The following is an 18243-nucleotide window of genomic DNA, read 5'->3' as shown; positions in this document are numbered from 1 at the left end:
AGAAATTCTGGACTTTTATCTCCAGAAAGTCTCTTTAAGTTTGAGAAACTTTTGTCTTATTATTGTTTCCGTTATTCTTTATTTAATCCCAACTCACTATTATTTCCAATTCATCACTTTTGTCCTTATTACTTTTTCGCTAAAAACCCAACAACAAGCCCACTATATCCTATTTCATCTTTTCAATTTATACTCCGAGCTATATCGATTCCATTTAGCCAACAGACCCCGCCAACTCCGTTATCTTTCTTCCATTATCAAAACCCTCGTAAACCCTCCGTACTAGTCCATATTTCTTCGTGATAGGTAAAGAACAAGGTAATCGTGTTAGTCTTGAAGACATGATACATACTATTGCAGAATCTCATTGTCAACCTACAGAATCTCAAGTCGAGACTCAACGTCAAATTGAATTAGTCTCAACCCATTTGGATGCTCTTACCATGAATCTTAATTGTGCTCGGGTGTGTGTGTGCATAATGAGGTCCATCAACCTCGTAATGATAAATAAAATATCCATCAACCTCGTAACAATGAAACCCATCAGAATGGTCGAAATATTATTCAAAATAAAGTACACCAAGATAATTATGACGAAGTTGCTAACGTCCCAAATTATAATCATGTTAATTATCGAATGGTGAATGTTATTCCTCAATATTCTTTCAAACATGATATGTAAGGTTTTCTTGATTGTTTAACTGAAGTTGAAAAACTTTTCAAGTTTTATAAAATTCCTGAGGATCAACAGGTTCCTTGTATCGATTCTAAACTCAAAATTGTTGTTTCTGCATGATGGGAACATGTACAATTTTCTCGCTCTCGTGTTGGAAAATAACTTATTAGTTCTTGAAAAAATGTGCGTCATTTATTAAAGGTTCACTCCTTCTTGTTGATTATGGTCAAGTATTGTACCTTGAGTACCATAATTGTAAGCAAGGTAATCGTACTATCTCGACCTATGCGACCGAAATTTACCATTTATCTGCTCGTGATGGTTTGCTTGAATCTGACTCCCAACAAGCTGCATGTTTTACCAATGGTTTGCGTTATAATATCTAAAATCGTGTAGCCTTAAAACATGTATAAACTTTGAATGATGATGTACATTTGGCAATGAAAGCGGAGTCTATTATGGATAATCGTTATGTTTTGAAGCGGTCTTCAGAAAATATGGAATACACCCCAACTTCCAATCCTGACCAACCTCTTACAATATAAACACTCAATCTTTTCCGCCCCTTCTACCTACAACTCCACTTATTCCTTCCAATGTTGTGAATTCTTCTCAACCAAATAATTATCGCGTGTCCTCGACACCTAACGACTACCAGTCTTTCACCTCATTTGGCATATCCAAACCAAACCTATATGCACGTCCGACTATGGACAAGTGTAATAAGTGCAGGCAACCAGGTCACCTATCTCACGAGTGTCGTGCCAATCAATCTCTTATTGTTGAAATTCAATCAAGTGATCGTTCTTTAACTAAAGGCCCTCCTTATCTTGAGGAAGTTCATATTTATGGAGAAGTACGTGATCCCCTTTCGGATTGATTTGATTTAAGTATTACCACGAGTTTTTTTGAAGATGGCGGGCCTAATATAGAACCTTCCATACGTTTGAGTTTTATATTTTTGGAAGTGTTTTAGGATTAAAATTTCTTACTTTTAGAATTAATTTAATTCTTGAAAATTGTTTATTTTTAGGATTTCTTATTTTCGAAGTTATAATTTTAGAGTTATTTTAGGAATATGAGTGAAAAAGCGGGGGTATAACAACCACACCCAATAATTCATTTGGAAATATGTATGGACTAATAAACTCTAATATAATTCTGAGAGCACCAAATTAAAAGCGAGCTCAATCAAGAGATATATCAAAGAGCTTTATCTCTTTCTCAATACAATTAGCAAACCAAACAGAAAGAATTCTGCGAGCCTGATTGATATGAGAAATAACTTGGACGGTACCAAAGCCCAACTATCAATCAAGTTCTATCCAACAAACAAGGTCGGATTTATCAACTTATTGAACTACGCATAACCTGTGATATTTCAATCATATAAAAGTATAATTCGGAAAAGAAATAACACAGACACCAGAAGTTTTGTCAACGAGGAAACTGCAAATGCAGAAAAACCTCGGGACCTAGTCCAGATTGAGCACCACACTGTGTTAAGCCGCTACAGACTCTAGCCTACTACAAGTTAACTTCGGGATGGAATGTAGTTGCCCTAACCAAGTCTCACACCGATTAAGGTACAGTCACGTTCCTTACGCCTCTAGAACCACGCCGGATTCTGCGCACTTGATTCCTTTCGATGATCTCACCCACAACTAAGAGTTGCTACAACCCAAAGTCGAAGACTTATAAACAAATATGTCTCCCATGCACATATATGTCTATTCTTTATTCGGTTTTTGTTCTATCTTTTGATAAATCAAGGTCAGCAAGAACCAATTGATAATCCGGTCTTAAACTCCCGAAGAGCATCCTAGAATTATCAATCACCTCACAATAACCAAACTGATTAACAAGAAAAGTTATTGCAGAATCACAAGAGTCCGAGACGAAGAAATATTGTGTTTACTTTTTATATCTTACCTATCGGAGATAAATCTCGAGTAAATCTTAGAGAAGATAAATCTCAATACGATAGAATAAGTAAGACCAGAATACACAACTACAGAGAAAATAGTTGGATCTGGCTTCACGAATTCCAATGAAGTCTTTAAGTCGTTAACCTATAATGGTTTTAGGAAAAACCTAGGTTAAAGGAGAATTGACTCTACTACGCAACTAGGAACACACAGAAGTGTGGAGATTAGGTTTTCCCATTGCTAGAGTTCTCCGTTATATAGTCTTTCAAATCAGGGTTTTCTTTTAGTCAAAGATAAGATAACTTAGTAACAAAGCATTAATTATTCACCGCTAGATGAAAACCTGATTTAAGATTCAAGCTAAGTCTGCTTAAAAATAAAGCAATCAATCTCCGCCGTTATATGGTCTTATCTCGTTACATACAAATGAAATATACTTTCGTTTAGATATGGGTTACCGTACCTAAACGTGTATATTGAGTTGGATCAATAATAGTTAACCGAAGTTAGCCATATTAACACTTTTGTCTTAGCCGTATTCATCTAACACTTCTAGATCAAATATGAAGATCAATCAATTATAAAAGATAATCAAATGAATCTAATTGTGGTTCAAATAAAGTTGTTCAATTGTTCACAATCTCATGGGAAAATATGTGAACAAATTGAGTCGAAATCGATTTGATTCGTAATCGTATAAAGTACTTATACATGAATCAATTCATGAACATTAAGCCACGGTTTACAAAGATTGCATTCCTTAAATCATAAATGTTTTAGTTCATGAGTATGAAAATCATACGTGACCGATTCTAGAACTCCACCACTGTTTTCGCCAACCAGGTACGCGAACAACAGCTTCGTACCTTGGCCTAGTCAAGCCGTTCGCAAACCCGGTTCGCGAAAAACCGTTCCGGACCCAACTCAGGTAGAACCGTCTGCATTTTAGGTATGCAAACAAGGTTACCAGACCTTCTTAGGTAAAACCGTTCGCATACTGGGTATGCAAACAAGGTTCTCGAACCTGAGTCGTCACAAACCAGTTCACATACTAGGTATGCATACCGTGTTGTATCCAAACATGGGTAATCGTTCTAAACTCTTATTTTGATCATTGAAACATCCTTGGAAGACGACAATGGTTGTCTCACACAAACCATTAGCTTCAAGTAATTTTCAAGTGATCGAATGATCAATAGTAAACTTCCCAAGCTAACATCAAATTACTGTCTCACAAAAATCATATAAGATGTTCAACGTAATTTTCACATGATCATCTTTTGACATTATGTTTAGTTTCCAACAATAAATTGTTTCCAACTAAACTCGTCAAGAATATGATGAACATAGCTAAAGCAAAAAGCTTCCAATATATATTTCGAGAAAAAGATAAGCGAGTTAAGCTCAACTCAAAATATCAAATGCATGTGTATAATGTAAAAGTATATATAGCCATACGACTTAGTCTCATTAAAAGATAGAATAGAAGAGACTTCTGAGTGATAGATAAGTTTTAGTCTCCACACAACTTTTGTTGATGAAGTTCCTCCAAGTTCCTCAGTAGATCTTCGTCTTCAATTGGTGAACGCCGTGAAGTCTAAAGCTCAAATACACATTTTATCCTAATCCGAGACATAGCTATAAGTAGACTAGAAATCAAGTATATAGTTTTGATCAACTAAACTTGATAAACAAGCTTGAGATAGCAACACTTGCGAGTTTGACCGAGCAGTGCTATAACAATCTCCACCTTTGTCAATTTTAGTGAAAAACTATCAATACGTATGGATTACAAAATAAATAAACTTTGTATTTTCTTATCCATCATGCTTGATTTCTTTGGATCTTCAACATTTCTTGAATTCTTCGCTACTCCAAGTACTTAGCGATTCTGAACGTGTTCAACTCAGCATCATTGTTGTTGAAGAACTGTAGCCATAACAATAAGAAAACAGATGTTCTGAATTATTGTTAGACATTGTCATAGTATTATTATAGATATTCAAAATTCAATTGTATAACAACTTTGAAATAATACTATGGTGATATGTATCACTCCCCCTTAGTCAATACTTCGTCTTCCGGTGAAAACCAGTCCCCTTTACATAATGATCCGTTAACCATGTGTATTTTTACTATGAACTACAAAATAATTTCCCCCCTTTTTGTCAATATAAATTGGCAAAGGTATGAAAACTACCGTATCATAATGAAATTTTCAAAAAGATATTTCATGACTAAAAGAGAACATATCAACCTTGTTTCGATGATTTCACATAGTCGAAAATTTGTGTATTCATCAAGGAGTTTATCAAGATACAAGATAACTCCTTCAAAATTCCATGACCGCACTCCCCACAAAGATATAGAAATTAAGCACAAATTCAATTAAGAACTCTCCCCTATTTGATGACATTCCCAAAATAACAACATGAGCGACCTTACTTTTACAACAAAATAAGGATTTCTTTAGACATTAACGAACCACATGGATTTGTATCCAGTAAACTCGAATAAATTAACCACAAGGAGACCTTATTGATTAATTTAATCGGAAACGCTCAACATAAGAAAACTTACGGAGCCATACAATACTTTCACATAAAAGTGGACTAGGGAAAAATCAATACTGCGGAATACTTTCAAAAGTTCATTATATCTTTTATCAATATTTGCAGAATGACATAATAGACTTAACTTTTGAGCATATATGAGATAAGCACAGTTCACGAACATAAACACATATGTATCTCATAAGAAATTGCAATATATGAAATCAAAAAGATTAAATACAACAAACATCATCTTCCAAATAACTATTGAATTTAAACAAATAAATCAAAAAAAAAATGCAAGATGAAATTCGTTGAAATAGCTATGTGTAATCACATTAATTTCTATTCCAAACCCTAATTATCCTTCTTAAACATAAGAATAAATTCTCAAAAAGAAGTTTCCTAGACATTAAGATTCTTGAAAAATTCTTTATCTTCCCTGAACTCCCTGTCGTCAACAGACATTGGAACACAAGGTTCATAAAGAAATGAGTCAATTCCAACAAACATTTTTTACTGTTGTCGAACCAGGGCCTTCTGAATTTCAAGAGTTCTTAGAACAATAGCCTTTGTTTGTTGAATCTCCATCCTTGTTTCTTTCAACTCTTCAAGAACAACAGAAAACTTCTAAATATTTGAGGTGTTAGCCCTTCGTTTCTTCATATTCTTCCTTTTTCTCTTCAAAGTTGTAGAGGAATGAGATTTTTCTTTTTACTTCATGACTGATGGATTAACAGTCATATTAACATCTTTTCCATTAGAATAGATGATGCTTGGAGTCTCCATAAAAAAATATGGGGTTTGTGAAAAAGCACACAAAGTAATAACTCAACAAGGAACCTTTTGATGAGAAAGAGTTTCTGAAAAGGAAAAAAATGTATGGTTAAGGAACATATATATAGAGTAATAGGATTCACATATGATCAACACACTCAACCCTAAATAAGGTAGAAATATCGATTTTGACCCTCCCTTTTTTTATATTCAAATACTGAGAAATCTTTTCAATATCATTAGTTGCTGATATGAAAATAATAACCAGAAAATTAGAAAACAAAATTCAAGAAAAGAAAACAACATAGAATAGATTTTGATCCTATATCCCAACTGTGCACAACTCTTTTCTCTTTTAGAAATGTGGGCATATGAGACAAGATGCATAATCAACACAATTAGACTGTGTTGGGGTGAACAATAATCTGTCGACCACATGGTTCTTGCACGGAATTTTCAACATCCCTTTTCATAGGTTGTTTGGACCTAGTTCTTTTCTGTAGAAATCAACTTCTTAGGAAAAGAGTTAAAATAACATACCTCGGATGGATTTGACTTTAGAACAAGTTTGAGCTTGTTTGCTAATCGATTGGATCTCCGTTGCAGTTTGTTGACATATTGTAGATGGGGAAAAACGATTTGTTGGTTTTCACGGAATTGAGGAGACGACCGTGCGGAGGAGACTCCTTGAACCGATTGAAATGCTTAACCTCACACAGATGCACTGAAAGAAGAGAGTGCTTTAAGTTCGAGAGATCAATCTATAGGACTCCGTCCTAAACCAAGACAATGGTCGTTCCAGAGTCAATTCGGTCACAAGAGAGGATGGGTCGATCTGTAGGAGGAAAGATGAGAAATGTGTGAGATCAATGGTGATCAAGGATTATTGGTGTGTTGTGTATTTTGCGTGAAAATAATTTCTGAATGATTGAGCTTACTCAGCTGAGAGTAATTACTAAGACGATGAGTTCGTGTAGACGAAAGACAGTCTATCGAAAATTGTCTGTTGTTTCAATCATGATTCAGAGACTTATTTATATTACTAGAATTGTAAAATACCTTGATCCCATGAAGTTTGACAGTTGATGGAGTCAAAGAGTGGGGAAGCGGAAATCGTGTTAAAACCAGTTGCTCATCGTGCGGAGACTTGGTTGATTTTCCATCCACTACTTTGTTAACTCCTCCAACTGATTGCACGACTTGTTCACATCCTTGTCGTGTGTATGAACACACGTGACGTACACTGTCAGACCAAAACCAAAGTTAATATCCCCCATGTGACACGATTGATGTCTAGTGATTGTGGATTCTTCAAGGCAGACGTGTATTTAGTTAGTCAGTTGCTAACTTTGTGGGAGGATGAGTCCTCGTATTGCTGAGTCGAACGTGATTTACAAATGTTCTAAGACTCATGAATTGAACGTGTCTTTTAAGACAGGGGTATAATTCTCTAGTAAATGTTGATAGTTAAGGTGATCAAATATTTCTCATTCGATGAATTGTTAAATATTGATAGTTGAACCAACATTCCTTAGTCTGAGCAAATATTGCTTATTTGAGCAAATGTTGCTCGTTTGATGAATAATTGGTAGTAGGACCAAATACTAATTTAAAATACTGGTAACTGAACCGAGTATAATTAATTAGAATATTGATCGTGGGATCAATGTAAAATTATTAGTGTTTGAATCTGCTCAAAATTATGTTTTTCAGAGCTTTGGATCCAAAACCCTAATTTTGATCAATTGTTGATTAATTGGTGGTCATTGAAAATCAACCACGGAGTGAAGGAGGGATCGACTACATGGGATGATGAGTCGTCCATGTAACGCCCAGATGCTCTAGTGAGCAAAATACCGAAGTCTCTTGAAGACCAGTCGGTGAAAGGATGATTAAATGCTGGTATAATCATTTATTCAAATAATGTTCGTCTGAACCTTAGGTGATAAAACCTAATAAATTATGAAGAGATGAAGGACCGACCAAGGGGTCATGAAACCGACCCTGGTTGGTCACGGGATCGATTGACAATCATTTTATTAAATTCCAAATTGTTTGGAAGAGTTTGAACCTAATGTGAACAAATTAGGTCAAATGATGAAAAAGTATGGGACCGGTCTCTTGCAAGCCAAAGAGCCAACCTTGGTCGGTCAAGGTAATATGCTCGTGTCGCCAAAATGCTCGTGCCTCAGTCCTGAGAATTTTGATATTTTTTGGCATGCCTTTGAGCAATCATTTGAGAAAATATGAAGAAATCAAGGTTTTTGCTCAAACTGAGGAATTTCCATGAGATGATGGAAATAATAATAATAAAATAAGGAATCATAAAGTGTGGGACCGGCTATTGTTCCAAGGCATGGACGTCCGGCCAATGAGCCCGGTCCCATGGCACTTTTCCTAATTTTATATTTTCATGATTTTAGGGAAATATCATGAAATCAAGGAGTTTGTTGAAATCAAGGAGTTTCCTTGAAGTGAAGGATTTTCCATGAGATGAGGGAAACAAATAATATTAATATAATAAAATAAGGGCGTGTGGGACCGGCTTGGGCATGGTCGGCCGGCCAGGGCCCGGTCCCGTGAGTCTCCCCTAATTTTATATTATTTTCATGATTTGAAGGAAATATCATGAAATTAAGGGATTTCCATGAGATGATGGAAATAATTAATAAAATAAGGAACTACAAGGTGTGGGACCGGTCACGGATAGGGCATGGCCGGCCGGCTAGTGACCACGGTCCCGTGACACTGATAGGGTGTAGGATACACCTTATTTACTATCTATTGTTTATGCTTTCTCTGCTATGTTTTCTTGTAAATTATGTACTTTACGCATGTTTTTGAGTTATTAGGTACTCGGGAGTCATACAGAGAAAAAAAGAAGAATCATACAATTTTAGCAAAAAAGGATAAATTGTCATTTCATGGGCGGACACTATCTGGAACTGAGACAAGATTAAGGGGAACCTCTATGTGGAGAAGCATTAAAGATATACCAGCTGTGGTTAAGGGGTTTCCAATCAGGATGGCCTTTATCTAATGAGTGGGGTGGTCCCTATCCCTGGGGTATAACCATCCACCAAAACCAACCCAACCCTAAATTCTAGAGACGTTTTATCTCAATCATTAGTTCATTCATTTCCCTAAAACTGAGAAAAGAAAGATAAAGCAGCAGCCACTGCTATTAAATCCGAGATACCAGATCGAGACGCTGATAGAGAAATTGAGAAGGGAATAAGAGAAGAGATGATGTTCATAGCGGGTAGAGAGGAAGAATCAGCAAGAACTGTTGCTGGAATTTATTGAGATCGAGAAACAAGAAAGAAATTAGGGTTTATGTTCATCTGATGCTGAGATGTTGCTGCAATTGATTCAAGAATACAGAGAAGAATAGATTTAGATTGGGTTTGTTCTGAATTGAAGATGATGGTGGTGGTCGCAATCTGAGAAGAAATTGGAGACAAAAATAGGTTTTGTGGTTGTGGATCGAGTTGATTGCTGCTGTTGAAAGTTGGTGGTAAAATGAAGTTGTTTCTGTTAAACCATGAATCTGAGATTGAAATAAAATAAGATGGGTTTGAGCAGGATAGATGGGTTTTGGAGGAATGAACACTTGATTTTGATGTTGTTCTCTGCAGCCAAAGAAATTCCATGGAATTGAGCTGTTCATGAAACAGAGAGATGGCTTAGGAAGAATGAAGCAGTGGGTTGGAGTTGATTTCAGTTCGGACCAAGAAAATCAGATAAGAAAATGCAGATGGTGGTGGCATTGGTTGTGTTCTTGCAACTGGGAAGAACATGGTTAATCAATTGTTGCTGTGAGTGAACTGCTAAACTAGATATATGCTAGGATTTATAACAGGTGAAGAGAAGGCCTGTAATTGCCCTGAGAAATGCCCAGAAAATAGACGGAACTCTGCCTGAATTTTCTTACAGGCGAGTCAACTCAGTTAGCCGAGTAAAATTCTGACTCGATGACTGACTCCTTGATGGACTCCTAGTTTACTGACGAAGACCGTTAGTCTGAAAGTTAAATATAACGGAGACGTTAAGGAATATTCCATCAACGTCAGAACTATTCCAGTGGCCGGCGGTGACTTTCTGGGCGGATTCTGGTGATCCCGAGAACTTTTCAGACTACCCAAAGTTGCGGAATTTGTGAAGAGTATTCTAGACTCATGGGTGTGAAGACTTAGATTTGGGAATTGGATGAGAACTTGGAAGCTTTGGAGAATTAGATTTGAAATTGAAATTAGGCTCAAATTGGGAAAGTGGTATTATTATGAGAAAGGGATTCTTTTCCTACAAGGATTGGAGAGCATTGAAGCCTATAAATAAAGGATTTCTCTACAACTTTATACACGCATCTACTTTGGATGAGGAGTTAAAGTGCACAAGGATTGGAGGAAGGAGAAACCAACATCTTTTCAATAAGTTCTTCTTTCTTCTTTAATTATTATTATTATTGTGTGAGCTCCAAACTATGAGTAAATAATTTTCTTATTGGTTGAGGATGAATTCCTAGTTCATAACATGATTTGAGTTTTTGTTTTAAAATCTACCTTGAAGTTTTTCACATGATTATCGTTTAGTTTTACTAATAGGAACATTTATACATTCATGGTTGATTGATAGATTGTTTAGGTGGCCAACTAAATTGATTTGTTATTCAATCTAAAGATAGTATAAGTTAGGGAATACATAATCGTTCTCTACACTTTAAAAAAGTAGAAAACACGAGACCTTGCAGAGGGATTCTGTGGAGCAATTGTGTGTGAAAACAACGCTAGAAAGTGGACCAAGCGAACCGAGTTTAACTACTAGTACTAAACCTAAATTCATAAATCTTAATGTGTTCGGGGAATTACATCTTGTAAGAAAATCTCAAGGTGGTTCTTTTGAATAGAATCTGATAACTAAGCGGACTTGTTACACAGTGAAACGAGGAATTTTGGGGTTAGCTAAGCGAACCTGCTATCCTACGGTTGGTGATAATCTGTGACTAATAAAAAGGTGGAAAAGAAAATAACTTGAATCATTGTTTTGCAATGAAGAACGATTCCTTGATCTAATCTCTCTTATTGATTTCGACTTAAACTTTTGATTACTTTGTTTACTTTCTTTCTGCTTTTCAAAACCAAACTAAACCAAACACCCCCCCCCCCCTTTGTGACAATTTTACAACTAAAAATATCTTGCTCCTCGTGGAAACGAACTTGACTACACTAAATTACTTAATAATTAGGTGGAAAAATATTGATTAATTTGTTTTGGTTACGACACACATCAAATTTTGGCGCCGCTGCCGGGGAGCAGCAGGCGATTTTAGTTGTTTTTATTTTACTTTTTGCTCTATTCTTGCTTTGTTAGATTCTATATCGTATTTAACTTAGTTTTTGAGAATCTTTTTCAGGTACTGTATCTTTGGTGAATGCTTAAAGAGGGCAGACCGAGTCCAATACGTCTTCGATCCGGCACTCAATTAAAGGATTTCATTCGATCGGTTAACACTACGCTTCTTCCTTCTTCATCAATTGAGTTTGCAGATTCGAACATATAAGAAGAAGCAATGGTTGATCGTACACTCAAGGACCTAGCTTCTCACAAGATCGTCACACAACAATGGTGTATCAGTACTCTCCATTGCGCAAGTGTCCATATGTGCCACAAAGTCAGGAAACTCCGACCGCACGACCATGGAACCCCGTCATCAGAGGAATGCCGAATCAAAAAAAGATCTTTAGGGCAAGAACCGTCAAGCCAAACAAATTTCATGAAGGGGATTTGGTTCTCAAAGCAATTAAGCACAATCTTCATTCTGCAAGAAGCTCTAATTGGGAAAGACCTTTTATGGTCGCCAAATCCAATATTGGAGGATACTACAAGCTGATAAACACAGATGGAAGGACCATACCAGTGATACATGAGAATTGGCTCAAAGCCTTTGACGCCTGAGACATCCGGCGTCTTGGGGTGTCATTCTCTCAAGACACGAGCAACTTCTCGAGACACCCAATACATTTTAGGATTTTCTTTTATCTGTATTTTCAATTCCTCCAAAACGTTTGCAATACTTGCATCCAGTATTTGAATCAACAATTTATCAAAGTTCTTTTATTTAAATAAAAAACCTCTATCAAATCCAAAAGGAAATCCTCAATCAAAGCGTATTCAAAAACCAATCAAGAATCAAAACCAAAAACTAAAGCCTCACATTTCTCGGAAGTTCAAGGTTCAAGAGATTATGAAAATGGAAACTAAATGAAATCGGCAAAGTAAGATTTCTGCTTCTCTGCATTCTGTAAGACTTGCAAGGCCGCCTTCTTCAATTCTAGCTTCTGAGTCAACTCAACAATCTTGGCCCTTTTCTCCATCACAGCATCACTGGTAAAAGGCATATTGTTGTCTACTGCATCCTTGATGGTGTCAATCTTTTCACGGAGCCACTTCAAGTTGAAACCAAGTTCTTCAGATTTCTTCAAGTTGTACTCCCAATCAAAGAGTACATCTTGAGTGACAGTACTTCTGGACATGGTTCATATATCATCTATGACGTGAAAGATATTTCCTACTTGCATTGTCAAGAAGTAACGAATCTTGGGGTCTCTTTCGACGACAATGTAACCATACATCTTCCACAACTTCTCATACATATCAGCATACCCTATGGGAACGCTGAATCCACCAATTAATGTGTGATATGGGAGTGACTCGCCGAATGAAGGCTCACAAACAATCCCTGCATTAGGATATTCGTGCAATATCAAGTGATTCTCAATCACTGGAGAAACTTCAACAGCCGTAGTAGCAGTTTCCTCAACAGCTGGAACAACTTCTTCCACTCTTGGCCCGGTTTCTTACATCTCTGAGACAACCACAATTGGAGTATCGGTCGCTTCAACGGTTTCAACAACGAGAGTTTCATGGCCTTGGAATGCATAGGTGGTTGTCCCGTCATTAATAAACCCAAGGTTGCTTGAATCATCATTGTGGGCCTCATTATGCTCAATTCCACCATTTTCCACCTAATATAGCAAAGATACAAGTTAGAGGTTTCAAGCATGGAATTAAATAAGAAATCATAAAATTCAACATGTAAGTGAACTAACACTATCTAAGTTCTTTACTATTCATCCAAGACATGAACATATAACGTGGAAGTCATTAAACACGTTTTTGCAACAAGTTCGTCTGAGAAGGTTTTACACTGCCCTGTATAAGATGATGAACTGGGAGAAATTGGTGAGGAATCTAAGGTTGAGTCATACACCATTATATTTGTATGGGTGTCCTATACAACATATCAAATTTCATAATGATCGGATGAACGAGCAGATAGAAGTAGCCAAAACATTGGACTACACGCAATCTGAAAAAGTTCTGGAAGTCTCCTGGAAGTTTACTGTTTCGCCTATTTCAGGCCCTAAACTTGCTCAAAACTCAAAAAGCTTCTTCACTAAAGCTTGGAAATTTCCCGGGCATGACAAAACATGTGTAGACGGGGAAAATCCGACATCGGGCGAAGAATCTACAACATTGTTACTGAAAGATTGAAGTCTGAAATTTTTTGGTGACATATTTCGGCGAAATTTCTCATATACTCGCATGGATTCTCATTCATTCATTCAAAAGTCAAAAATTTCATACTTCTATGAAGAAATTACAGGAGGAATACTTACGTGGGGAGTCTCTAAGTCATTTGGAGGCTCCACAATGTTGAAATCACCATTAACGACATTACTACCTCCATTCGGTTGTAGATTTTGAGGATTCTCCGTCTCTCCATTCCCCAAAGAAAAATGTGCTTCTTCAACATGTTGCTTATCCATAATAATTTCCTCCTGCAAGCATTAACAAAAATTATTATTAATTTATTCAAGGAAATGCCATGATCGTCTGCATGAAAAGGGGATACTTACATCAACTTCCTCATCTGCGCTGGATCCCTGGATTGTTCTCCCATGAACAAATTGAAGACCATCAATAATTGATGGAGAAAATTCTGAAATTTAACAAATGTTTGTTGTGATCCTAATCACACGGATAAAGAAAAGGCTTTACGGAAAAAGTCCTAACAACTCACCATAGAAGCTTTTGGGGACTGCACACTATTCGACACCATCCCGTAAGGCTTGCTTCGGGGTTCCCCGCCTCGGAAACTCTCTTCAATTTCAGTAAAGTTTGTATCAACTCGGGCTCTCACCACACGGGCATCCTGTGGTAAAATTAATAGAGTAGTCAAGAGACGATCAATATACCACCATAAGAATTACAAGAAGAATTCTTACCTGTGAACATCCTGGAAGTGCTTTTCGTTTATCACCACTGGAAAGATGCTTCAACCTTGGTTGCTCAGAAACTATCTCATCAGCAGGAGGTTCTTGTGCCGGAGTTTGAGGAGCCATTATGAAATCAAACAAAAGATCAAGTTGCAGCCTCCAGAAGTCCACATATCCCGGAGTCGGATAGAAGACCCAGGTAGGACAAGGGTACATATATTCACGCCCATTCAGATGTGTACAGTCCAAAGAAGCTTTGAGTTGATCGACTGATGGTTTTTGTTTTCGAACATCCGGGACACACTGATCAAGACCCATCTGTCAAGCTGCTCTATCAATGTTATATTCTTTCACCAGATATTCCCCGTGCATTATTGATACTAAGTAACCAGGGGTACAACTCAGTATGAAGGATCTCTCACCATTACTCAGGTTTGCACCAGACTCCAGAATGATATTCACTTCATTATTGTTAAAGGTGATCAGATGTGAGATGAACAAAGAAATAGACACCCAGGGATGAAAGTTAAACTCAGAATCTTCTTCCAAGACACTGGTGAGCCGTATATTTTTCCGAGGCTTTTCGGTAGACCAGCGCACAATTTTAGCATTATCCCTCTCAGAAAGAACATAACGGATGTCAGCATTCGGTCCTTGCAAGATGCTACGTGAAATCAGGGCGTATTTTTCAAAACGCTCCCACAACAAAGCTTGGAGAAATATTGTGTTGGCATATGTGTCTCAATTTTCATAAAACCATTGGCAATGCTGGAATCCACAACCAAGGAATCTAAGTTGGAGAATAGGGAACCCAGAAACAGACTACCAACGGGAAATTTCTCACCCTGAGCCATCTTGATGGCAAAAGGGATCACGAATGGTTTCAGCAAATTTCCACTATCTTCAAACACATCTCTGGATAAACACAGACACAAGAAAGCAGCAATTCTTAACATACCATCCACGGGTATTTCAGGAGTTCTATCTCTCGGCTACCACTCCTTCAACCACGGGGCATAACAAGTTTTGCTGGATGATTTGTTAATGCCATGCATCTTAGCTGTCAATATCTCAGATGTCGCCTTCTCGTTTGTCGAAAGTGTTGCTGGGAAATTACCCGTGACTGGAAGATTCATTAAAGCAACCACATCCTCTAGAGTAATGGTGAATTTTCCCCATTTACATATGAAAGTATGAGTAGGAACACACCAACGAGCGAGCAGAGCTACTATACCTCTCATATCATGGTAAACACGCAATTCTTCAGCTGCTTGGATATCTCGTGTCACCTGCGCACGGTCCAACATGACTATGTCCCAGCATATGCCTCGCCCATCCATAAAAGTCTGTCAAAGGTTTCTGAGAAATCTTGAAGTCTATATGTGAGCCGACATAATGTCTCTCGTCAATACAGAACCGAATAATTGCTCGAGGAGACACCAATTTTCTCTGAGTAATGTCCATGGGATCTATAAGAAGACGAAACGCTGTACCTGAGGGACGTTTCTTAGGCATATATTAGATCACGAAAAACTCATCAGTAGCGTTTGGAATGTTCTTTGGTCCAACTCTTTCATCTTCTTCTTGTTCGTCAATAGAAGTCTCATCTACAGAAGCACCATTGTCTGAAGTTGTGTCTATGGAAGCATCATCCCTGGAAGCATCATCCCTAGGAGTATTGTCTTTGGAGGTGCCATCATGAGAATCGATCATCTTTGCAAAAGTTGCTGAGCATGCCATATTTTATTTCAGCACATTATTCAACAACACAACGGATCATGGAATGAAAATGCACATCTACAAAAATGGTAACACTTTAACTCTTACTTGTTTATAGTTTCACTAGTTGTAGTGATTACAACGCAAAATCCTTAGAATTTGTTCGTCTCTTGAAACCTGCAGAGACGAATAAAAATTCATTATTTGAAATCATAACATGATTTTCACAAAACCATGATAAATTCATAAAACTCATATGAACGATTCACACAACTTACATCACGTAAACAACTCCTACTGGGAGAACATTATTGGTTTTTGTGCATACATTATTAAATCACAAAATCCATACAAACAACATTTTACCAAAAATTGTTTACGTCTAACAGTTGCTGGAAATCAAAACTCGATCATACATAAATTTTAAGTTTTGCAAAAAAAAAAAAAACGTGAACAACTCACGTATTTTTGTTTAATTTTTTTTTTCTTGAGCTGATAACTCACGGAAATTAATAAAAATATAAATTACGTGACTAAACTCACGTATATATGTAAAAATAAATAAATTATTTTGCTCAATCGAGCGTTTGTTCGTCGAATGTGTCTTTTCCACCTTGCATAGATACACATGTTCCAAAATAAATTTTGTTTCCATGAAAGTTTACAAACAAAATTTTATTATTAGACACAGGTCTATTTCAAAAATATCTCTAATGCTAGGGATTGTGTACCACTTTATCTAGCGAACGAGCATGCGTTCCCAAAAAATATTCAAACTTTGAAAATAAAATTTTGGTTTTCATGAAAGTTCATAAACAAAATTTTACCACCGGACCAGGTCTATTTTCAAAACATATACGTATTTTTATCATACTACGGATTATTGTTCGATCCCTAAACCGACATACGGACTAACGATTGTTTGCTAAAATAAATTCCCATAAAACCTACACATGCATGCACATGGAATTTTGTTTTGAACAACTCATGGAAAAACTAACAATACAGCAAAAAAGAAAAAAGCTTTATGTGGAAGTGTAGCTATGATTACATGGTCTTTAAGAATTTTGATCTTAAACATCAACCAACAAAGCCTCAAATAATTATTGAAGTGAGTTTCTTCTTACCTGCAAGAAATCAGATACCCATATGTTGTGATGGGTCATCTAGGGGAAATCCAGGTGCAGTAGGATATGGTTTTGTTTGCAGAGATGAAATGGGAGGTTGTATATATGCTGAAGCTACTGGCCTGGGAATTGAAACTAATTACATTGCAGAATTAGTGGCTATTACAGGCGCATCTGAATGGGATATACAGAACAACAAGCTTGATATATGTACTAACTCTGATTCTAAAGCAGCAGTGAGTGCATACATGTCAGGAAGACTGCCTTGGTTCATGCAGGTAAGATGGAAGAGAATAAAGGAACTATTGAATAATATCCAACTTGTACATAGCTTGAGAGAAGTAAATTTCTCTGCTGACTCCATGGCAAAGAAGGGTGCAGGATTGGTGAGAGGGGGAAAGCTCATTTTCAATTCAAAACCAAGTTTCATCCCAGATTTGGAATCACCTGAGAAAATTTACTATAGGTTTTGCTAAAAATTTATTTCTTATGTTTTTACAGTTGGGCTTTAGGAGTTGAGTTTGTCTTATTTTTTCTTTTGAGTTTTCCATTTTATTGGGCCTTGGTGGTTCTTTTTTTGTAAACTCTTTAGTTGGTTGTATTTTTCCATAATGAGTAATAAAATGGTTTTCATTGAGCAAAAAAAAAAGAAAAAAAGAAGAAAAAAAATCCCTTACCTTGAAAACGGTCGGAGTTGGTCGGAACTTCGCCGGACGGTGACGGCGACGGTCGGCTCCGGGCAATTTTTCTCCTCCTGCTCTGGGCATGAAGAAATCAAGGGGAAATGGTCGGTCAATACAAAAAAAATAAATTAGGGTCTCTTCCCTTTTATATCTATTTTATTTCCAAAACCTAATAAAGCATGGATTTCCTTTTTGGGTTTGGCCCCGAAACGCTAAACCGACCAAAACTGAATGTTTGTCCAAATCAGCAGTGCCTCGTCTCTCCGTGACCATGGGACGACACTCTATCACATGTAAGGGTAATTACCTATGGTTTTCTCGTACATGACATCATTGGAGCAAATCGGGAATTATGAAAATGCCTTTGTACGATTAAGTACGACTACTTATCTCGTTTAACTGGAAAATCAACATCTAATGCTTACTGTGGAACATGACTGTCCCTCACTAAGCAGGGGACTTAATGTTGATGGTGGATTTTCAGCAAGGGCTAAAATTGTAA

General features: G+C 36.9%; 1 protein-coding gene across 1 annotated transcript; it reads left to right on the top strand.

The window, feature by feature from the left end:
* Positions 1 to 16982: 16982 nt before the first annotated feature.
* Positions 16983 to 17534, top strand: LOC113291811 (ribonuclease HI-like). The gene has a single exon (XM_026541301.1). The coding sequence runs from the start codon at positions 16983 to 16985 to the stop codon at positions 17532 to 17534; it is 552 nt and encodes a 183-aa protein (XP_026397086.1).
* The last annotated feature ends 709 nt before the right edge of the window (positions 17535 to 18243 follow it).

Source organism: Papaver somniferum, chromosome 6 (assembly GCF_003573695.1).
Source record: "Papaver somniferum cultivar HN1 chromosome 6, ASM357369v1, whole genome shotgun sequence".
NCBI lineage: Eukaryota > Viridiplantae > Streptophyta > Magnoliopsida > Ranunculales > Papaveraceae > Papaver > Papaver somniferum.
The sequence above is the reverse complement of the archived record's forward strand: the minus strand, read 5'-3'. Positions and strand labels throughout refer to the sequence as shown.